The 23590-nt window shown below is 53.0% G+C and overlaps 1 protein-coding gene across 3 annotated transcripts in view; it reads left to right on the top strand.

Annotated features, from left to right (window-relative positions):
* LOC114104875 (zinc finger protein 623) overlaps positions 1–18591 on the top strand; it is a 29029-nt gene extending 10438 nt beyond the window's left edge. Inside the window, exons 1-5 of one of the 3 annotated variants that reach the window (XM_027951152.3) lie at positions 9469–9537; positions 12793–12857; positions 13697–13856; positions 14434–14547; positions 15946–18591. In XM_027951152.3, coding sequence (XP_027806953.3) covers positions 12804–12857; positions 13697–13856; positions 14434–14547; positions 15946–16802 — 1185 coding nt within the window. In that variant the 5' untranslated portion in view covers positions 9469–9537; positions 12793–12803 and the 3' untranslated portion in view covers positions 16803–18591. Of the gene's footprint in view, positions 9538–10640; positions 11042–11197; positions 12858–13696; positions 13857–14433; positions 14548–15945 lie in introns of those variants that run through there. The other 2 variants (XM_071602070.1, XM_027951161.3) reach the window with 2 other exon arrangements.
* Positions 18592–23590: the final 4999 nt, after the last annotated feature.

Here is a 23590-nt window from a genome sequence, read left to right as displayed (position 1 = left end):
TAATGATTTTTAAGTTTTAAGAAATATTTGCTGCTGGGTGTAGTGACCCACACCTGTAATCCCAGTAACTCTGGAGCTGAGGCAGGAGAATCTCAAATTCAAGGCCAGCCTCGGGAAAAAAAAGGCTGGGGTATAGCTCAGTAATACAGCACCCCAGGTTTAATTTCTAGGCTGAAAAACAAACAAAAAATGTTTGCCTGCTTAAGGCCATTGCTGTTTTCTTATGTGGCTGAATGTGGAACTTTGACCATTTTGGCTTTTGCAGTTAGGCCCACGACCCTCCTGGAGCTCATTTCCATTCTCAGTGTGTGGTCATGCTCTCAGCCACGTGGGCAGCTGCTGTGTCTGCACTGTGTGTTGGGAGACTTCTTTCCCATATAGTGAGCTTCTCTGTCTTTGGAAAGCTTTAGTGTCATGTGCGAGTGGCTGCTGCTTTATCTCAATGTGGTACTTGATTCACGTAGTTTTATGACAGGTATTGGAAGTTGTTCATTTTTATTTTTTTCCAAGATTGTTTTGACTGTTCTAGGTGCTTTGCATTTTCCTACAAAATTCAGTGTCAATTTGTCAAATCCTGTGTTGTGTAGATCAGTGTGGGGATAATCAGCATTTTAACAACCCTAACTTTTGTGGCTCTTGAACTCTGCATACCAAAGTTCTTCCATTTTGTCCCTCCCATACTGCAGACCGAGCCCAGGAGCACTCTGCCACTGAGCTGTGTCTCCAGCACTTTGTGATTTTTGAGACAGTGTCTCGCTGAGTTGCTGAGGCTGTCCTCTTACTTTGATCCTCCTGCCTCAGCCTCCCAAGTCACTGGGATTACAGGTGTGCACCACGGTGCCCAGCTCAGTTCTTTTAAGTTTGAGGCTTCTATTGTGGCAAGGAACATGGTTTGCCTTTGAGGGCGTATGCCTTCTGCCGTTGTTTGCCTGTTGGTGTTTGTGAATGTTGATCAGGTCAAGCTGTTTGCTAGTCTAATTCAAGTTTCCTTCGTCCTTTCTGGTTTTCTTCCCCGCTAACCATTTGCTTTACTCGGCACTTCCCCCAGTAATGTACTCAGAGTTGGATTCATGAGTTATAATTCCGTTTTGTCAGCTCTGGTTTTGGGTGTGTAAACTTTTGGAATCATGATTTCCTTCTTTTCATTTCCTCCCACTTCAGGATTGTGTCCATTTGTCCATCCGGGTGCTCTACCACTGAGCCACATTCCTAACCCTTTTAAGTTTTTATTTTGAGACATGGTCTCAATAAGTTCCGAGACAGGCCTTAAATTTCTGATATTTCTGTCAGAAAAGCCTCCAGAGTCTCTGGGATTATGCATCTGGCAGAATTGTTTTCTTGATGACCTTTTTCTCTCTCAAAGTCTTCCTCTCAGCCACTGGGTGTGGTGATGCACCATGTAATCCTTGGGAGGTGGGGACAGGAGGATTGCAAGTTCAAGGCCAGCCTCAGGATTTAGCAAAATCCTAGGAAACTTAGTGATACACTATCTCAAAAAAGGAGTGGGGGTGTGGCTCAGTGGTCAAGAACCTCTGGGTTCAACCGCTGTTGCAGAAAAAAAGGAAGAACAAGATTCCCTCTCAGCTGACGTGGTGTACACCAGTGATCCCAGCTACTCAGGAGGCTCAGGTGGGTAGAGCGCCCGTCAAATGGAACCCAATTAAATTTGAATTTCAGGGGCTGGGGTGGTGGCTCAGTGGCAGAGCACTTGCCTAGCATATGTGAGGCACTGGGTTCGATCCTCAGCACCACATTAAAAAGAAAAAAAATTTGAATTTCAGGTTAAAAAAACAAAAACCCCTTCAGTTTTCCTGCAAGTCTGTGCTACGCAGACGGCGACCACCAGTCCACCAGGTCTCTCTCCTCAGCTTCCTGCTCACTGCCAGTGGCAGAAACTGCTAACCCCATTAGTGGGCAGAATCCAGGAGTTTGAGGCCAGCCTGGACAATGTAGAAAGACCCTGTCATAAAACAACAAACAGAAGAGTGACCCTGAGGCTCAGGGGCTTTCATGAGTCCATTTCTCACAGGGCGGGGTGGGGGGAGGTTGTCCTGGGCAAGTCTGCACCACTCACTGCCTTTCTCAGCCTGTGGGAAGACGGGCGTGTGGCCTGGAGGACACGACACTCCTGCTGTCATCCCCTTGGAACCAAGTCACAGCCACACCAGGTCCTGAGCCCCACAGAACCGTGGCTCCCTGGGGACCTGCAGCGTGAGCGTGGGAGGCTCCACAAGGGTATTGGTGGTCTCTGCCGCACAGGGTGCCTAGTGGAGCAGGAGGTGGGGAGGGGATGTGGGTGGAGTGAGGGTCACCACAGAAAATGCCACATGGCACAGACTTAAAGGAAACAATAAGGTGATTCTCCCCATTTCCACGGTTGGTTGGGCATCCTGTACTTTTATGAGCTGAACATGCCAACAGCAAGTTGGAACTCCATCTTACACGGTAGGCAGCAGCGGATGCAGGAGCCCTGCGGGCACAGCTCCGGGGGCTGATTGCGGGAGGCTGTGGTCACAGGCTGCTTAGCTGTAGATGAAGGCCTTGAAAGCCGCCAGGTGGCTCTAAGCAGAAGAGTGGCCCTGTCAGCAAGAGCAGTGGTCACCTAGTCCAGGCAGATTCCAGGGAGCACAGGGCAGGATGCTGTAGTGGGAGGAGGTCCAAATACAGAGGAGACCAAGCCACCTCTCCCAGGCACCCTTGGCCGGCAGTCCAGCTGTCCTTCCAGATCACAGTAGGCTATTCCTTCCCAAGGCAGCCCTCGTGGAAGAAGAGGGACTCCCCTTCATATGGTAAGTCCTGGTGGCCTTCACTGCTCACAGGAGGGCTGCAGTACAGGTCTGTGGACTTCGCTGAGGGCCAGGGCCGACACCTCCGGGAACACCCCTGTGCTACCACCCTCCACGTCACCTTTACTGTCTCCAGAATCCACTCCCAGTCTGAGCTGTGGCCTCTGTTGGACCTGGGGCAGCAATCAGTGCTTGCTTGCAGCTACTCAGACCTGCAGTGGGCCCTGGCCATGTGCCTCCAGCAAAACCTTGGTCCACTCCGGCTGTGATGGCCCGCCTCACACTACCCGAGCACCTGCTCACCCTTCTCCAGCCCCAGAGGGAGGACACTGTCCTCACTTCCTTTCAGTCCCTGACTGCCTGGGGTTGGCTTCTCTCCTGTGGCTGGGTGGAAGCAGACCTTCCTCCAGGGAGGGCCCACCGCCTCCAGGCTGTGCCTGCTTCCAGGACTCCACAGCCACACCGCAGCCCAGGCCTTGCAGCAGCTCATACTGCCGTAAATAATGCCGCCAGCTACAGGCATTTTCTCACTGCCGCAGTCTGGCTGGACACAATAACCGGGAGGTGACAAGCGACTTGAAGGTTGAAACGGGAACTGCTTTATTGCGGGGGAAACTCAGCGGGAACCCAAGGTAGCAGGAGCCGCCTTACTGCAAAACAGCAGAGGTATATATACCTAACTGATCACACAGCTTGACTCAATTAGCATCATCCAGTTACGGCCAATCGGGAATCCCCACCAACTTAATGGCTCTGTGGCGTTGCCTCACAAAGCACTCCTCCTGGCAAACTGCCAGGCGCCATCTTGACTTGATTTGCAGTCCCCAACATCTCACAGTCCTGGAAGCCAGAAATCTGAGGTGAAATCACCAGAAGTCTTGTTTTCTCCAGGGCTTGCACCTTCTGTGTCTACACGGGCATTTCTCTCTGCAGCCAGGTTCCCGTACTTAAGGGTCATAAGCCAAACTGGATGGGGGCCCATCCTAACACCCATTTTAACTGTCACCTCTGCAAATTCTTAATCTCTGAATACAGTCACGAGCTGAGCCAGCGGGGTCAAGACTTCAGCATGGGTCGGTGAGGGTACAGTTCAGCTCGCACAGGCAGGTTTCCCAAAGTCTGTATTCAGTTTCATTCACGCACAAGTGTCATCTGTATTCTGTGTAAATAAGAGACCCACATTCTCTCCTGAGTGAGGAAAGATGGGGTGTCCTGTTTCAGGAGTGTTGGAGAGCCGCTTGGCGCATCAGAATGAGGACGAGTGCTGGGCACGGTGCTGCCAGACGGAGGTTGGGATCTCGCGTCCACCCATCTTTCAGCTCCGGTGCAATCTTCACTGCCCACTCCGTGAAAAGGGCTGCACTGGGGGTGTTTCTCTCGGGTCTGGACACTGCTAAATGTTGCCGGCAGGCACGCAGGAGAGCCACTGCGGGGAAGCCACTTCTCCCCGTTCTCTGCTTCCTTCTGCCTGCTCCCTGCTCTTGCCAACACAGCGACTGTGCCTCCGCAGGCACAGTCACTCAGGCTCACGTGGACGCCTGGGGCCCAGCCTCAGCTGCTAGCACACCGGCAGGCGATTCCTGCTGGCCTGTCCTGGCCTTACGGGAGCCGTTCCAGAAAACACACTGAGTCCGAATTTCAAATCAAAAGAGAGCTTTATTTACCTGGCCAGGGACTGCCACCCACCGCAGAGACTCGCTCTGTGGGAGGACAGCAGCTTCCTGTCCATCCAAGGAGAAAGCACAAAACCCCAACTCAGTGACGTGCTTGTCGTCATCGAAGCTAGCCAGTCACAGACATGAAAATATTAATAATGGGACCGTGGGCTCTGGGCAGGACTCCAGTCAGCAAGCGAGCGATAAACAGAAGCTACAAATGCACAGCTCTGCGCTTCAGATGACCACAGTCCCAGGCTCAAGCAGGTGCTAGACAGTCACCCCCTGAACCTGGGTCGGGGTCAGCGGGACAAGAATCTACTCCAAAGTCACGTAGACCCACAAGGGCACTCACACCCAGGGTGTAACTCCCATGCCCACTGCTGCATCCCGAGTAGGGCTCAGGGTGTGGGTACAAAGTGCAGAAAAACAAGTTTTCAAAATAAGAAAACAGCTTTAGTTTCTGTTTCCTAGAAATGGGTCATGCAGTTCTCTCTTCACAGGGACAGTGACAAACTAACATGGAGTTTCTATAGTCACATCATTTTACTTAAATGACTACAGTGTGACCTTATTCCTGTAATCCCAACAAGGCGGGAATTGTTGCAAGTGACTAATGAGTCTCTACCAGAGCAATTGCTTTACACACTCAGTACTAGTGACTTATTTGATGCCTGCTTAAAACTACACACATTTTCATCTGTTGTTTTAATACCTATAAACCCTATGTCCTTTATCCTATGCAAGGCTACAAGATCAAATTCTTATGTTGATCAATTTGATCATATTTATTTATAACTATGCTGACACACTGACACATCCTATGGCTTAAATCCTATGTTTTACAGTTACAGGATTCTTCTACTATTATGTAGGCTTATTCCTGATGAACTTATCTTATTATCACTTATCTATGTTATCTTACCTTATTCCTGTAGTCTTTATGTCCATTGCTTATTGATTATTTATTCTATCTTGCCTTATACCTATAACCTATATCTATGACTTATTGATTATATTGATCAGTTCCCACCATAACACTGGCAGGGTTCCCTGCCCACCTTCCGTGGCCCACCTGCACCTGGGGCTATTGCTCATCAACTGCTGACCAGCTCTACCTGGGCCATTCTGGGAAGGAAGCGTCTCTGCATCTACTGAGTAGCACAACTTGGAACCACCTATTCTGGTGTCGGAGCCTGATCCCGCAGGTCCTCACGTGGCCCTCCTCACAATTCTCAGCCCTGGGTCTTTGTGGTTCTCTTGACCTCCAAGGACAATTACATTAGGGCCAATAATTGCTATGTTAGACCTTCCTTCTTCACATTTCTGTCTCCTGATGGGACCTGCACACAGAACCATGAGTTTGTAGCAACCTGGGTCTTGGAAAGAATAGTGGTCTTTCCCACAGGCACCTGTTTTCTGTGTGAGGCAGTGGCCAGCCCTTGTCTGCTTCTGCTGGAACACTTCACTGAGACGAGACTTGAGAGGACCCCAGTGTCCTGGCCCCAGCTGCAGGGATGTCAGGATGCAGTTTCAGTAGTGGTGTGCAGCTAAGGCTTCCTAATTCCACGTTTTCCCTCAGGTCACAGAGTGGTGCTGCGCTTTTGAACTCAGTTCAGAGCCTCCTGCATCTCCAGTCATTCTGTTTAAATACCATTCTAAGCATAACAATTAAAAGCCATTGTCTAACAACATGAAAAGTGTTTTCTTATATCTTCTACAGTTTATTTTTAATTTTTTACTTTATCAAGATGGGGTCTTGCTGTGTTCCACACACTGACTTCTAACTCCTGTAAGAGCCTCAAGTACTTCTCCTGCCTCAGCATCCTGAGTAGCTGAGACTACAGGTGTGCACCAATGGGCCGGCTTATTGTCTGGAGTGTAAATGTCACCTGTGGAGCCTCTGCCAGTCACAGCATTTGATATATCTTCCAGCACACCCTCAAGTTCTGCCCTGAGAGGCTCGCAGCTGCCTCCTGCACACCTGTAGGCAGCGCCACATGAGCTTATCATCACATTCCCAGGACGTGCCTGGCCTGCAGAGTACCTGTCCTGCATCAGCACCCACAGGGGCACCAGCCCAGGGAGACATTTCCTGTTTGAACAATTTATATTTTAGTAATTTGTTAGTTGTGCAATATAATTGGGCATTTTAATAAAAAAAAAACCTCTTCCGTTGACTATTCTTTTTTTTTTTTTAATATTTATTTATTTATTTTTCGGTGGACACAACATCTTTGTTTGTATGTGGTGCTGAGGATCGAACCCGGGCCGCACGCATGCCAGGCGAGCGCGCTACCACTTGAGCCACATCCCCAGCCCCCCCGTTGACTATTCTTTAGCATGCATTTCTCAGTTAAACTGTGATGTATATACATCCATATGTACACATGTACATATACATGCCTACATACATAGACACATGCTCACATATACATGCTTACATACATACACATCCTCACCTCCAACTTTCAACTGGAAGGTAATAAAAACTTTGTAAAGTTCAACTAGTTCTTTCATTTGTTCACTTTGGTACTGGGGATTGAAGCCAGGCCAGATGCTAGGTGAGCTGATATCCCACCAATCACGCCCAGCCTCAGATGTTTAGTGGTAACCCTGACATGCAGACAAGGAGGTGGCACCAATGTGGGCTGGGACATCTCTACAGATGCACACACTTCTCATTAAACAGCTAGCTCTTCTACTTGATTCAACTTCTTATTTTCTTCTTTTACTATCTTACTTTTTTTTTTCTTTTGAACTAACTAGGGATTGAACCCAGGGGGTGCTTTACCACTAAGCCATATCCCTAACCCTTTTTATTTTATTTTATTTTTTTGACACAGGGTCTCACTAAATTACTTAGGGTCTTGCCAAGTTGCTGAGGCTGACCTTGAACTTGCAATCCTCCTTCCTCTGCCTCCTGAGCTGCTGGGATTACAGGTGTGCTCATTATGCCAGGCTTCTTATTTCATTTTCTTGTGCCCACAGGCAGCATCAGTGTAGAAGGTTTTAGTTGACAACTGTCTGTTTTTATAAATTTACTATCTAAGACAATTTTGGGCCCAACAAGGTGTGAATCCTTCCTGTTTTTTTTTTTTTTTAGGTAGACACAATATCTTTGTGTGTGTGTGTGTGTGTGTGTGTGTGTGTGTGGTGGTGGTGCTGGGGATTGAACCCAGGGCCTTGTGCAAGCAAGGCAAGCACTGTATCAACTGAGCTATATCCCCAGCCCCTAGACACAATATCTTTATTTTTTATTTTTATGTCGTGTTGAGGATCGAACCCAGTGCCTCATGCATCCTAGGCGAACACTCTACCACTGAGCCACAACCCCAGCCCTGCCTTCCTATTTATTCAGTGTGAATTTGCTCTTCCTTGAACTGTCAGAGGAACTAAACTTCGGTGTGAGCTACCACATGCTCTCCGATGGCTGCCACCCACAGCCGGGTGCACAGGCACTGCCACAGGGGCCTCCACCCCCCAATCCTCCTGTGGGAGGGTGGCCAGGGCTCTGCCTGCAGCACTCATGTACAGCTCCTCTCCCGTGTGAACTCCACGCTCACCGAGGTGTGGTCTGCAAAGGAGGCCACGTCAGAGCCTGTCCTCTGGCATGGGGAACCTGGAATCCTGGTGCAGCAACCCAGTCAGCACATTCTTGTGGTTTCTTTCCAATAAAGATTTGCATCTATGTAGTAATGACTGAGATAGAATTATGGCCTTCCCGTATTCATTTCACAGGTGGAAGTCTCCTGCGTGAATTCTCTTGTGCTGCATAAGGTCTGAAATTTGTCAAAACACTTCGCAGTCCAGCACGGTTGCACATGCCGGTAATCCCAGTGACTTGGTGGCTGACACAGGAATCACAAGTATAAGTTCAAGTTCAGCCTCAGCAACTTATCAAGGTCCTTAGTGACACCCTGTCTCAAAATAAAAATAAAAAGGGCTGGGGTTGTATCTCAGTGGTGAATTGCCCCTGAGTTAAAATCCCTAATACCAAAACAAAAATGCAAACCACGCTTCCCACTGTGATGACATTCCCTTGGTTCCCGCCTGTATGGCTTCTGACCAGTCCTGGCTGTGGTGTTCTTGCGTTCTTCTGCGTGGGGCCTCTGAAGACCCCATTCTTGCATTCACAGGGTACATCTCTTGTAGGTTAATGGGGATTGAACTCAGAGGCGCTCTACCAGTGAGCTACACCCCCAGCCCTTTTTATGTGGAGACAGGGCCTTGCTACGTTGTCCTGGTGGGCCTCAAACTTGTGACCCTCCTGCCTCTGCCTCCGGAGTCACTGAGATCACAGGAATGAGCACTGCGCGGCCCAGGCCTTCTGTTTTGCAGGAGAAGTTTTGAGACTCAACACACTACGGCGTGAAGGTACTGAACACTACCACTTCACATTAAGAAAGGTTACGAAGGTATATTTTGCGGTGAAAGGAAAAAATATCCCCCAGCAGGCTCAGGAGAGAGCCACAGCCAATCCAGAAGGCGGGTGGAAGGGCTCCGCGGACAGGTGCACGTGGCCGGGGACCTCACTATCCAGGGAACGGACGCCCCAATGCCAGGCGTGCTCTGAACTGGAAGGACCTGTTCTAGAAGAGCGCGCGACCGGCCAGGGCCGCTGGAGGGCGGGGCCTGTCCGGCGGGCGTGCTCCCGCTCTGGGGGCGGGGCCTGTCCGGCGGGCGTGCTCCCGCTCTGGGGGCGGGGCCTGTCCGGCGGGCGTGCTCCCGTTCTGGGGGCGGGGCGCGCGCTGGGATGGTGCCCCCGGGGCGGGGCCTAGTCCTCCAGCGTTACACCGAGATTCGGTTCCTAGAAGGGCCGGAAGCTGCTCCAGGGGCAGCGCACTTCCGTTGGGAAGTTGAAGTCCGTGTGTCGCGGGACCCGGTGCGGCACTTCCCCGCGCCGCTTGGGGGCTGCGGTTTTAGGTTGCTCACCGTCCCTCGCGCTCCAGGCCTGCCTGACGCGGGCCGGTCTTACCGATCCGCGCTCGGAACCCCCTTCCCCTTCAGACGCGCCGAAGCCGGCCCCGCTGCACAGCCCCGGAGGGCCGGCGCGCGAGGCCCGGCTGCGGAGGCCCGGCTGCGGAGGCCCGCAGGTGAGCTGCCGGGCGCTGCAGTCCCCCGCCTGCTTTCCTGGGGCTGCTGACCACCTGCTGCGTGCTCTGCAGGTTGCACTCTCTTGCTCCCATTGGAGATCCAGGCTTTTGCCACAGTGGTGCTCAGAGGAGGGGAGCTGTCACTTTCCGTCACACAGTTTGTGAGTCACTGTCAGTAAGAGACCGCCCGTCGCCGCTGAGGAGTCCTGCTCCCCACATGTTGAAGTAGAACACTGGAGAAGCACGCGAGGCGAGCACAAAGCAGGGTTTATTTAAAAAGGGGAAACCGTCTTCTCCCGGGAGGGAGAAGGCCCATAGCTGGCATCCTGGTATCCCCAGAAGCGAGGTGTTGTGCCCTTTTTATATGTCCTAGGCTTCCTTTGTTCTCCTGCCCTCTTCCCCTATCTTTCTTCTTCCTGCGCACCTGACCAGACCCAGAGCGCTCGGTGGGAGGGCCAAAGGTGGGACACAGGTGGGCTGAAGGGGGAAGGGCAGCTTGGAGCTGCTCAGGACACGTTGACCACCTCGCGGCTCCCTGTAGGGAGGGGCAGTTCCTGGGACCGGGTATCTTGGCAACAGGTTGGAGCAGGGGCAGGTTCTAGATAAGATCCCTCAGGGGCAGTCTCCAACTTCCCAGACTCACTCAAAGTTGGCCTCCTTGATCTGTCCTGACTCTGTTGACAGATCTACACTGACTGCCTGTCTCATTCTGGCTTCAATTATAGAAAACCCTGTGCTCCATGTACCTTTTCCTGGACCATTCTGACTTTATTCTAAAGTGTCCATTCAGACATTTTGCTTGTTTTAAGCTTTTCTTTTTATTGATGACTTAGAGGGGTTATAGTTCTGATCAGTCTGTGGCTTGCCCTGACAGTGATATCAGTCCACCTGGTGACCTCCCAGGTCCCCTGTGGCTACTTGAATGGATACAGATTGTAGCATGAGTTTTGGAAAAGACATTTATTTAAATCATATCAGTATATCTTTTGAGATAATTATAGAACTTCATACTGTGTTTTCTCCTTTGTGTTTTTAAAATTTTTTTTTTAGTTATCAATGGACCTTTATTTTATTTATTCATATGTGGTGCTGACAATCAAACCCAGTTCTCACACATGCTAGGCGAGTGCTCTACCACTGAGCCACAACCCCAGCCCATCTCCTTTGTGTTTCTAACATGGTTAATGATATTGGTTCATTTCCAAATGACAAAGGAAAAGCTAGGAAAGTCATTGTAACTAAAGCTGCAACCAGCTTTTAAAAGGAAGAGGTGATCTTATCAGGGGAAAACCTGGCACCCCATGTGTGAGAGGTGTCTGCAGAAGGTGGGAGTGGCTGAGACCAGAGAAGGCTGGCAGATCCAGGCCGCAGAAGGTAGCAAGCCAGTCCCTTACCAGGCAAAGCAGCTGCAGGGCAGAAGGTTCATGTGCTCAGCTGGACACAGGTGGGCCCTGGCCAGCCAGAGCAGACCTGGCCTTTCTCAGAAACCGTTAACATGTCAAAGGTCAGTTAAGAAGGGGCTGGGGATGTGGCTCAAGCGGTAGCGCGCTCGCCTGCCATGCGTGCGGCCCGGGTTCGATCCTCAGCACCACATACAAACAAAGATGTTGTGTCTGCCGAGAACTGAAAAATAAATATTAAAAAAAAAAAAAAAAAAAAGGTCAGTTAAGAAGCAGTCTGGGAGGCTGGGGACAGAGCTCAGTTGGTAGAGTGCTCGCCTCGCATGCACAAGGCCCTGGGTTCAATCCCCAGCATAACAACAACAACAAAAAAGCAGCAGCCATCTGGGGGCCAGGGTTGTGTGTGGCTCAATGGCAGAGCTTGCCTGGCATGTGAGGCATTGGGTTCGATTCTCAGCTCCGCATATAAATAAGCAAATATAATAAAGTTCACCAATGACTAAAAAGAACATATTTAAAAAAAAAAAAAGCAGTCTGGACATCGATGACCACCACAACACACACAGCCTGTCTTAATAACTCTGCTCTGTAGTGCCCTGGTCACCTGGTGGGCGCACAGGCTCTTACAGCCAAAATGGGCTGTGGTCACAACAAGCTGGGTCCTTACAAATCTCAAGTTGGAAAACACTAAATCGTTGAGCAGCTCCATGTGACTGACAGCTGTTCAGAGCTTGGGTGCACTTGATAGTGCCAGAGGGGAAATGGGGAGAGTCTGTGCGGTGAGGTGTGCAGAGGTGAGCGCAAGGACAGCTCCTGCCTGATCCCAGGTCTCCAGCTCAGACACAGTGACTGTGTCTTTGGGGTGCATGCTCTCAGTCTTGGGTTTGGCCTCTGATATCTGGAGATGGCCATGTCTGTTGATGAGAGATGGGCTGCAGTTTTCCTCTGACGGTTTGGGTTTGAGGTCGTGCTGCCTCATTAAGAGAAACTGGAAGTTGTTTGTTGGTCCTCCTAGAAAAACACGCCCGGCCTGCAGGCTGCTCTTCCTTGGGGAGTGTCCGTCCTGGTGGCACTCGCTCAGCAGGCTGGGCTTCCACTTGGCTTGCTCAGTTCTGGTCTTTATCTGAGTTGCTGGACTTGGTGTGACAGGCTCATGATGGCTCTCAGGGCACTCCTGACGGAGGGTCTGTAGCAAGGCCCCTTCTCACTTGCAGGGGAAGGAGGTGTGTTCTTTCTTCCTACCACTGGGGATGTCTTCTCCCATGGTGTCTGAGGCTGGGCTCCACAGGAGAGGCGAGGCCCGTGCAGCAGGAGGCGTCTGGATCCCGGGGAAGGTGTTCTTGGCAGGCCAGAGGCCACAGCAGCAAATGCGGCTCATAGTGGGGAACGCCTGGCCTGACGGGCACCTCAGTGAGGGCGAGTGGGGACTCCCCGGGCCAGCCCATATTCTGAGTTGGGAGAAGGTGGCTGGGATGTGGCCCCTTCATGGGAAAGCACCCGAGGACAGTTTGTGTGCCCGCCCTGTGGAGTGGCCTGGCCTGCTGTCCAGGAACTAGCTGCCTTGGTTGGGGCTCTGTGTCACTCTCCAGTGCCACGCCCGCAGTCAGGCTGGTGACTTTCAGCCATACCAGCTGGTCTCTACCTGGTCTGGAGACAGGCCTGCCTGCTTCCTGGTGTTCCAGAGTTCTGCTGCTTGCCAGAGGCCATAGCACCTGCTCTCCCTGGCACCTCAATGCCAGGGCATAGGCACCACTGGCTTTTCCTGGGCTCCCTGGGCTTGCAAGTGGGGGTTGGCTTTGGAGTTAGGTGGGGCTCTGTGCCAGCCTCTCCTGCTCACCCCACTCTGTCTCCCCAGACTGCTCCATTATGCCTGTGTTTCCTCAGAGCGTGACCACTGCAGTTCCCGTGGATGTGCCCCAGGTGAGCTGTTGTTGGCTGCAGGCCCCCAGGTGCGGCCGAGGCAGGGAGGGTACCTGCCAGGCTTACCTTTCTGCTGGTTCTCTTTCTTGGGGCTGGGAAAAGGAAAGAGCCCAGTTCACTTAGGTAAGAGCCTGGTAGAAGTCATAGCCAACTTGGAAAATGGGCTTGGTTCTTTTACGTGCCTAGTCCATCACAGTTGCAAGCAAACTACCAGGCGGGCAGCTTAACGCTATAGCCATCTGCTTCTCTATCCTGCAGAGTCCAGCGTCAGTGCTGGCACGTGCAGTCCTGGCCAGGGCTTCTTCCTGGATGTAGAGGCTGCCTTTGTGAAGGGCCTCCTGTGGGAAGGAGCCATGGAGCTCTTCCCTTTTTCCCCTCGTCCTGGGATTGAACCTGCTTAAGCACTGAGCCACATTCCCAGCTCTTTCCTTTTTTCAGACAGGGTATTGCTAAGTTGCTTAGGGCCTCAATAAGTTGCTGAGGCTGGCCTTGAACTTGTGATTCTCCTGCCTCTCAGTCTCTCGAATTGCCAAGATTACAGGCATGCGCCCCCCAGCCTGGCTTTCTGACTTTCTAATAAGGACCCCAGTCCTGTTGTTTAGGACCCCACCCTTTGATCTCATTAACCTTAATTGCTTCTTCGGAGGCCCCATCTCCAAGTGCAGCCACCTGGGAGTCAGGGGTCTAGCCTAAGAGTTGGGTGCAGACACCTGCCCACACAGGTGCCTTCCCAGATTCGGCTGTGGACCTCTGGGGTTGTTCCTCTTGAACACTGTCACCTACTCTCACCCCTTCCTGCAGACGTGGGACTTGGTGCTGTGTCTCTCACTCTTTTTCAGGAGCAGCTAGTCCTGGAGCCGTGCATGTGTCAGGTGCCGGTGACCTTTGAGGATGTGGCAGTGTACTTCTCAAGGGAAGAGTGGGAGTGTCTTGGCCCCAGCCAGAGGGCCCTCTACCAGGATGTGATGCTGGACAACTTCAGGAGCTTGGTTGCTTTGGGTGAGGCTGTGTGGGCCTCGAGAGCCTGATAGGTTCTAGCTGAGGGCTTGGGGTAGGGAGTTCTCAGCCTGAGCAGACAGAAGGGCCCGGCCCACCCTCTGACCATCTGGTCTGGGGGCTCTCTTGACTTCTCTGGAGGCAGCTTGTCTTCTCTTTTTTTGGGGGCGGGGGGTGCCGGGGATTGAACTCAGGGGCACTTGACCACTGAGCCACATCCCCAGCCCTATTTTGTATTTTATTAGAGACAGGGACTGAGTTGCTTAGCGCCTCGTGTTGCTAAGGCTGGCTTTGAACTTGTGATCCTCCTGCCTCAGCCTCCTGAGCTGCTGGGATTACAGGTGTGCACCACCGTGCCCAGCCTCGCATGTCTTCTTGGCTCAAGTCTCCAGGACCCTGTGTGGGACAGTGGGAATGGGGATGTCTCTTCTTTCATCTCTGCTTCAGGGAAGATTCTCCAGGGGGTCCTTCAGGGCTGTCCTGGCTGCTGAGTTCACCTTATACTGACCTAAAGCTGGCCTGAGCCCTGACCCTCACTTTGTCCTCTGCACAAATAAAACCTTTTCTCTCTTTTGAGAAGGACTTTGCGGCCCCAGACCAGATCTTGTCTCTCACCTGGAGCAGTGGGGTGAGCCATGGGTTGAAGACTGGGAGAGAGCTGAGTTTCGGGAAGCACAGCGGGACTCCCACCCAGGTGAGCGCAGCACTCTGGACTGGTTGGCCTCTTCCTCTGTCCTCAGAGCTCCCATCACCTTCCCCTCCCAGGGAGAGGGGCACAGAGCTGCTTCTGAGTGGGACACAGGTGGCAGCTGCACTCCTGCCACTGGTCCTACTGGGATGGCATTTACAAGGGTCCTGGGCTCAGCTGGTGAGGTAATTTGGGGGAGGGAGGTGTGTGGAGAGCCTGTGCCAGTCCCAGGCACTGTTCTGTGACAACGCAGTGTGGGGGGGTTCTGAGGCCTGTGTGCCTGATGCAGGTCAGACTCTCCTGAGTGGCCTTAGGTGGGCTCTTTATTCTGGCTCATTTGTACCGCTGGTCAACGGTGCTGCCTCCCTCCCTTAATGGAGGTGGTGGCCTTGGCAGTGGTCACCAGGGTACATTGTTTCTCCCTTTTGTGGTGCTGGGGATGGACCAGGGCCTCTCCCATGTGCTGGGTAAGCCCTGTGCCACCGAGCCCTACCCAGCCCCGGGGTCAGTGCCTTAGCTCAGATCCAGGGCTGTGTGCGCCTGAGACAGGCTGGAAGGCGTCTGGACATGTTGGAGCCCCTGGCTGGGGAGGATGTGGGGTCCTGAATATATGGAGTTCCCCGGCCCCTGCCTAGGCCCTACCTGTACCTCAGCGGGGTGACACTGTCCTGAGTCCCTCCTCGCGTGGGGACACCAGCCAGTGTGCATTACTGAGATGGTCAAACCTTCTCGCAGGTCCCCCTCTCCTCAGTGGTCCTGGATGACTACCACGGAGTTAGAGCGAGCTCTGAGTTCACTCTGTGTAGTCCAGTGCTAGTAGTTCTAGCTGACCTATGTGGGTTCTGTTTTTTGTTTTCTTTTTCTTTTTTGTTGTCAGTGGATCTTTATTTATTTATTTGTATGTGGTGCTGGAAATCAAACCCACTGCCTCACACATGCCAGGCAAGCGCTCTACCACTGAGCCCCAGCCACAGTCTCCTCTGTGGTTTTTTTTTTTTGCGGGGGGGGGGGTACCAGGGATTTGACTCAGGTGCACTTAAGCACTAAGCCACATCCCCAGCCCCCCTAATGTGTATTTAGAGACAGAGTCTTACTGAGTTGCTTAGCACCTCGCCGTTGCGTTGCCGAAGCTGGTTTTGAACTTGCCATCCTCCTGTCTCAGCCTCTCGAGCTGCTGGGATGACAGGCATGTGCCACCAAGCTCGGCTCACCTATGTGTTTTTAGCATGTTTCTTTATAGCTTATGCTGTAGGGAGTGACTTTTTAGGAGTGCCTCCTTGTTTTGCTTGAGATGAGTAGAGATGACATTTGGTAGCTTTTCTTCACACTTTCAGGATGGCCACTGCGTGACTTGCCTGCCCCTGGAGCCACCAATCCTGTAAATTTGTTGGTGTTCCTCTGTAGGGTCAAGGAAGACTGTTGACCACAAAAGACTCTGTGATCAGCTGGCCTGGGTTCACGAGAAGATCCACCTGCGGAGAAGAGTCCAGAAAGGGGCTAGCTGGGGGAAGAGCTTCCTCCCAGCTGTGGGTGAGGTGCAGCTTCCCGGGACTGCTCCAGGGAGGAAGGCAGGTAAGCCCACGACTCTCCACGGCCAGGCGTGTGGAAAGTCCTGCAGGCAGTGGCCAGGTCTTGGGGAGCAGCACAGGAGCCGCACGGAGGAACCTGCATTCATCTGTGGCACATGTGGGAAGGCGCTGAGCTGCCACAGCCGGCTGGCTGCTCACCAGACGGTGCACACAGGAACCAGGTCCTTTGAGTGCTTCCAGTGTGGCCAGACCTTCCGCTGGTGTTCCAACCTCCTGCGCCACCAGAGGAACCACACGAGTGAGAAGCCCTTCAGCTGCGAGCTGTGTGGACAGGCCTTTAGCTTGAAGGACCGTCTGGTGCAGCATCGCAAAGTCCACACAGAGCACCGGCCCTACGTGTGTGGTGACTGCGGGAAGGCCTTCAAGCAGAAGTCCAACCTCCTCCGGCACCAGCTTGTGCACACTGGGGAGAGGCCTTTCTTCTGCACCAACTGCGGCAAGGCTTTCCGGACCAAGGAGAACCTTAGTCACCACCAGCGCATTCACAGCGGGGAGAAGCCCTACACCTGTGCCGAGTGTGGGAAGGCCTTCCGGTGGCCCAAGGGCTTCAGCATCCACCAGAAGCTGCACCTGGCCAAGAGGTCCTATGAGTGTGAGCGCTGTGGGAAGGGCTTCCGCCACCTGGGCTTCTTCACGCGGCATCAGAGGACTCACCGGGGGGGCCAGGTGTAGAGGCCCTGGCCCCGGGGCTCCACCTTTGCTGGGGACGAGCTGTGCCCTCTGTCACTCTTGAGCCTAGAAGGAAACCTTATGGTCTTTCAGAATAACTGGGTGGAGCTTGGAGCTCCACAGAGCTCCTGAGAAGTACCACCAGGAAAACACCATCAGAAGAAGGGGATCCAGAGTATGCCATGGAAACTGAGCAGTGCGTACACGCAAGCATAAACACACACACACACACACACACCCCGTGTACCCGCCCTGGAGATGTGCCCATGGCTGTCTCACCCCATGAACTTGACCCCTGTCCCCGCTGTCACTCGTGTGCACTTTAACCTTTTGTCCTGGCTCTTTCTCTCCCTCTTTGCTCATCCGTCTTTCTTCCATCTCTGCAAGATAGTGTTACATTTTTCAGAGAAGCAAAGCCTCTTTTGCGACCTCACTATGTGGGAACTTACAAACGAGCACCTTTGTGTCATTAGGAGCCAGTTAAAAGGCCAGACCTGAATTCAAAGCCAGGGTCTGGTTGGCACGGCACATGTGGGACTGCGCCTGCTCCGTGGCAGCACAGGACGGGTGGGCTGTCTGTGTGGGTCAAAGCTGCACCCTCAGCTCTTGTCCTTGCAGCTTCTTGTTCTGAGACTGACCTGGGCGTCAGCTCTTTGGCACAATGGCATCGTGTCTCGTTTCTGTTCATTGAGTTCATAGAAGGTGCCCAGGAAGGCCATGGTATATGGGTGACAACTGGACGTGTCTGCCCAGCTCTGCATCCACATGTGGGACCACGAGTTACAGAGATGCTGCCAACCTGGGACTGGGCTGCTCAGCTCTGGCCCTTGGCTTTCAGGCTGCTTAATGACTCCACTGCACTGCCCTGTGTCATGGGCCTTGGCTGCTGGGCAGCTCTGTGCACATGCCTGGTGCTGGGTGGTGCCCAGAAGCTGGCTGTATAGCGGCTGCCCGCCTGCCTGCCTACTGGGCAACAGGAGCTTCCTCTGCCCATGCCCTCCCCGTTGGTTGGTGCTCAGAGCTGGTCACGCCCCTGGAGCTGGCGAGTGTGGCTGGGTCTGAGAGCAGAATGTGGTGGCCAGGCTTGCTGCAGGTTGTCTTCTTGGTTCTCAGCTTGGGGTGCCTCTGCTTGCCCAGGCAGAAACAGCCTGCCAGGCAGAGCTTCCAGGGCAACTCCATACTGTGAGAGCTGAGCAGGGACCCGCACTGTCACTGCTGTATCAGGTTATCCTGATATCCGATGAGAGTTCTGCAATTAATGGACAGGCGCAGTGGTGCACGCCTATAACCCCAGCAACTCGGGAGGCTGAGGCAGGAGGATCACAAGTTCAGGGCCAGTCTCAGCAACTTAGTGAGATCTTGTCTGAAAAAATTAAAAAGTTGGGGGTGCACCTTAATGGTGGAGTTCTTGTGCCTAATCCCTGGTACCAAAAAGTAATTCCCAGATAACATGCACCTAGACTTGGAAATGAGGTCACAGGAAGCAGGGTGAAGAGGACCAGCTCAGCCACCAAGAAGAAGCGTGGCGCCAGAGCCCTGAGGGACGCTGTCAGACAGCACCTTTTCCAAGCACCCAGAGGCCCAGAGACATGGGGCTGCGGTGCTGGGAGCAAATCAACTGTAAGAAGCCATTTTTGAGACAATCATGTGAACAGGCTGGGCATTGGTGGCATTAAGGAATTTGCTGTGATGACATGGTTTTGAGGTGAATTCTGACATTTGTGGGAGAAATGACATGATGTTAGGGATTTGCCTTTAAGTTCTAATAAAAAGGGAGAAAAGCCTGGCAAAACATTGGTGGTTGAGTTGAAGCTAGGAGGTGTTTGAAAACTCGAGGTCATCAATGCATACTGAAGCTTGCTCTGAGCAGCCATGAACTGTGGCTCCCGTCTCTGCTGCGGGCCAGGAGGAAGCACTGCAGACCACAGAGCATGGGGCCAGACAGCCCTGCCTGGCGGGCCCCTCCGTGCAGAGCGCGTGCATGTGTGGAGAAGGAGCCAGAGGTCCAGCTGTCTCCTCTCAGTAGGCACTGACCCCGCTGAGGGGCCTCCCCCCCGACCCCCACCTCCCAACACCAAGCTGTGGCTTAGAGCCCCAACATGCAAACCTGGTGGGAGGCACAGGTCATCCTGCAGCAGGGGTCAGAGCCCACCCCTTGGGATGTGGGGACACGGTAAATACGGCTTTTCCTCCCTGAGGGCTGCTGGGCGGGTGCCCTGGGTCCACGCTCCTGAGTCTGGAAGGCCTTGGGATGGTGAGTGAAGTGAAGGCTGTTCACGAGTGGAGAGAGGTGTCAGTGGGCAGGCAGTGGATGCTGAGACTGACCCTGATCCTTGAGTTTCAATGTCCTGGGGAGCCAGCTGGCCGTGTCCAGGTCACTGCCAGATGCTGAAGCCTGTGTGGTGCAGCTGTGAAGGGTTAAGCTTGAGCATTCAGGGTTGGCAGAGAGCTGTGCTCCCTGAGGCCACTAGCACTTGTGGACAGCTGTGGCATGACCAGTCTGCCGCCCTGCCCCACCTGGCAGGCTCTGGTGCTGTGCGCTTCTGGCATTTCTTCTGAACAGGACACTGTATTCCCCACTGACTTAAGGTTGCTGCCCTGCGATGTTCCTGGAGTTTCCAGTTGCTTGAGCAGACAGTCTTGGGTGGAGACTGGTGGCCAGGAAGTGGCGAACAGGTAGGGTGGCCTGTGTCTCCACCTTAGCCCACTTCCCGCAGGCTGAGCCTTCCTGGGTGGGCGATGTCTCCAGGCAGGTGTCGCTGGCCAGCAGCCCACGTCCCCCAGCCCCACATGCCTTTTCTCTTTGCTTAATGGAAATGGGGAATGTGTGAGGCCACTTTGTGGCCTGGAGTCACGTCCCAGTGGGGCCAACAGGTGGAAGAGCCATGCCTATGATCACCATGCCAGGCATCCACCCATCCCTGGTCTGTACTGGCTCACCGATCTGCCTGCCATGTTCTACACGTGTGCCCACCTGAGGTGCACCCGGAGCTCGGGGGTCACCAGGGCCATGTGGCATTCCCTGGTGGCCTTGACTCAGGTGGGCTGGCTCTCCCTGCACCCCAAGGCTGTGGCTTCCAGTGTTCCCTGGACTGGATGCAGGTAGGTTGATGTCTGGGCTCACTGTTTTTGCAGTGAATCATCAACTCTGCGGTTCTAGGGGCCATGGAGCCCTCTGTTGCTGCCCCTGACCCACACGCTCGTGTGAATTTTCAGGGACACCAAATAAAACACACACACTTGACCTTTAAACAAGCTCAGTTGTTCTCAGCCTCAAGCTCCCCAAATGGGAGAGCAAGAGAAAGTCACGAGACTGGCAAGAGAGAGCGAGCACATTCAGAAGTGAGCTTTTAGTGGGGGGACCCTCATTCTTAGAAAGTTCCATCCAAAAAAGACCAGAGGGGCAAGGTTACAAGGGACAGGTGAGTGTAATTCAACCCAAGGGGCATCGCCTACATCTGAAGACGCCCTCAACTTCCTGAACCAGGACAGCACCCAGATCACTACGAAATGTAGTGATGGTCACATCCTCTCCTTCAGAGTGGAAGGCGCGAGTCATTCAGAGTGGCTCCCCACGCTCTTATCATGCCAGTCCTGGAGGTTCTCAGATCCATGGGAACCCTGCAAGGGTGGACAGCTGCTTCTTAGTGCAAGTCTAGCCCCAACAGTTTGCTTTGCAGTGTTTGTATCTGGGACCTAAATAGTGGGCCCATCAAGTGAAATGCTATGGGGGATTTGAAATGTATAGATTCTGAAAACAGCATTAAAAGCCAGCTCCCCAGGTGAGCCTAGGGTGGAGCCATATTGGATTTGAACTTGCAGAAGCATCTTTATCACCATGCCAACCCCTGGTCAGAACAGAGCTGGCATGGAAACCTGGGATCCAGACAATCATGTGGCAACTCGGGACATGGAGGCCAGAGCCCCCTCCAGACCATAGCTTGTTGAGCCCTTCCCTCTCTCCATGCCCCCTTCCCAGGTGCACACCTGTGAGTTGGGATGCTTATGTCAGTTGCAGTGCATGGGATAGCACTGCAGCTCAGGCCAAGCACGGGTTAGCAAGCCAACCTCTCCACTAGGATTTAGGAGAGTGTTCTGAGGGGCTTGTCCTGGTGGAATCTGCCATGAGTGGCAGCATGGAGATTACCAGGTCCCACAGTCAGGCCCAGAGGTGTCCCTGACGCAGGGGGTGGTAAGAAGAGATGCCTCCCCCCCCGCCCCCCGTGCTCCACCCAGCGCACTTGAAGTCTGTGTCTAGACTGAGCACCTGCCCTCCCCGTTTCGCTAGTGCTCTAGTTAGAGCAGTTAGCTCAGCCTTCTGAGCTGAGGTCCCCAGGGGCAAGGTTGAGCTGTCGTTTTTTCTAGGTTAAATACTGCAGACCCAGCCTTCCTCTGACCCTTGGAGACACAACTACTCTGTCGTGAACCGTTCCTCCTCCACGTTAGGCAGCGTTGTGCCGATAGGTCTGGGCAACCGACGGGCCTGGAAGGTCACTTCCTCACGTGAGTGTTCAGCTGGAGGGCAGAGGGCATCGGGGAGGCTCACTGAGAGCATCATGTCTGATACCAAATTCAGGGTCATCCAAGAGAACCGCTTGGTACTTTGTGAGTCTCATCATCCGTACATGCCCTTTCGTTTCCAAGGTGGCTTTGACCTGGTGTGGGGTGAGGACCTCAAAGTCATCTTAGTGGCCTCTGTTACCAGGAGGGCTGTAGCACAACCACTCGCATGCATTCTGGCCACCCTGTAGTTCCTCCAGGTCTGGGTCAGGACCCCTGTGGCTGTTCCCCTTCTGCCACGTAAGGGGTGAAGGGTGTGCTGAGGTCAGCTGCTCCTGAGCCGGGGCCTGGCTGAGGGCCTGCTCTAGTGCCCCAAAGCCCCTCTTCCTCTTCACTCTGGAGGCTCCGGGGCTAGCCTCCTGTGCTTTCACAGAGGGGTTGTAGAGTAAGGCCAAAGCTGGGGTCCAGCTTCTACAGAAACCTGCTGCCTCAGCTTTTCGTGCCACTGTGCCTACAAGACCTGAGCAGCAGTTGCAGAGGAGGGAGAGTTTATTTGGGGGCTCATGTTTTCAGAGGTCTCGGTCCATAGAAGGCCGGCTCCATTCCTTGGGGCTCAAGGTGAGGCAGGGCAACATGGCAGGAGAGTGTGGTGGAGAGAGGCAGCCCACGTGATGATCAGGAGGCAGAAAGATCCACTCGACACCAATACCCACCCCAGCCAGGCCTCCTGTGACCAGCCACACCCACCCACTCCAGCTTCCACTGTTGATTCCCAGGAGGTGACTAAGTCACGGACGGGGCTAAGGCTCTCACAACCCAGTCATTTCTCCTCTACACCCTCTTGCATGGTCTCACACATAAGCTTTTGGGGAACACCTCACATCCAAACCATAACACCTGCCATTCCCCCAAAGGAGTGGAGCTGTTGCTTATTGGCCAGTGGACTCAACTCACAAATGGCCCTTATCCTGTCCAGGGAGATTTGTTTGGTCCCTACAATTAACATATATCCCAAATATTACACCCTCTTTTGGGAGATCTGGACCTTCTTTTTAGGTACCTGGTATCCTCTTTCTGCTAAGCAATTGAGTGTATGGTGTTTTGCTTGGAGACCTCCTTGGTTGGACTACATATTAGCAGGTCATCCACATAATCCATCCCCACTTGAGCTTGAGGTCCCTCAAGTACTTTACTAGGGCCCAAGCAAAGACATGAGGGCTGTCCCTAACCCCCCTGGGGAAGGACAGGGTTTTCCCGTTCAAAAAACAGAGATACTGGGATGACAGAGGCAGAGGGATTGGAAATGCACCCTTGAGACCCAGCACCGTAAACCAAGTAGGGTCTCTGGTATTTGAAGAGCAAGGTACAAGGGTCTGCACCTACAGGGTGCACCGGGACCGGTCTCAGGTCTTGCACTGGCCAGTGTTCCCTGCCAGGTTGTAGAACAGGCAAACTGACTTATTATAGGGGAGACTGGCAAGATTTAAGAAGTCCATATTAACTAGCTCATCTATAGTAGGTCATAATCCCTTTTTGCTTCTTCTTTTAAAGGATATTGCTTCTATTTGGGTAATGCTCAGGATCCTTCTGGATCATATGTGCTAGGTGAGTATAAACAGCTTTCTCTGGCCTTGGAGCAAACCAAGCTGCAAGGATATACTTGAGAATCAATCTACAGGATCACAAATGGCCACCAGGAGTGTTTGGGGGTTGTACCCTCTGTGAAGCAATGCCCTCAGTTTTGCCATTATTTCTTGTCCTAGTAGTGGGAGAGGAGAGCAGGGTATTATTAGAAATACATGAGTGAAAAGCAAATCATCAAACTGGCAAGGTATGGGAAAGGTAAAGTGTCCTTTTTTGTTTCTCCCTTCAAGGCCTACCACAAAAGCGGACCTAGAAGAAGGCTTCCCCCAAAAGCAGTTAGGGCAGAGCAAGTAGCTCCCGTTTCAACCAGGAATTAGATTTTTTTTCACCCATAATATCCAAGGTTCCCCGAGGCTCCTCAGGAGAGGTGGTGATGTCACAGGGGGCTTCCGGGCACCTGGGACATCCTCAGTCAGTCTCGACTGACAGCCCCTCTTTTAGAACAGGGGCAGTCAATTCCCCAGCACCAGGGTCCTCTGGCAAATGGTCCCTTCCCATGTGAAGGGATCTGACGGTGGCCTTTGGCAGGCTCTTGCCCAGTGCCTGGTGTTTTTGCACTGGAAGCAGGAAGTCTTCTCCTGAGGTCCTCTTACATTTCCTCGGGATGATTTACGGGTCTCAAGGGCATTGCCAATTTTGGTCTGTCT

This window comes from Marmota flaviventris, chromosome 15, assembly GCF_047511675.1.
Source record: "Marmota flaviventris isolate mMarFla1 chromosome 15, mMarFla1.hap1, whole genome shotgun sequence".
In the NCBI taxonomy this organism is placed as follows: Eukaryota; Metazoa; Chordata; class Mammalia; order Rodentia; family Sciuridae; genus Marmota; species Marmota flaviventris.
The sequence above is the reverse complement of the archived record's forward strand: the minus strand, read 5'-3'. Positions and strand labels throughout refer to the sequence as shown.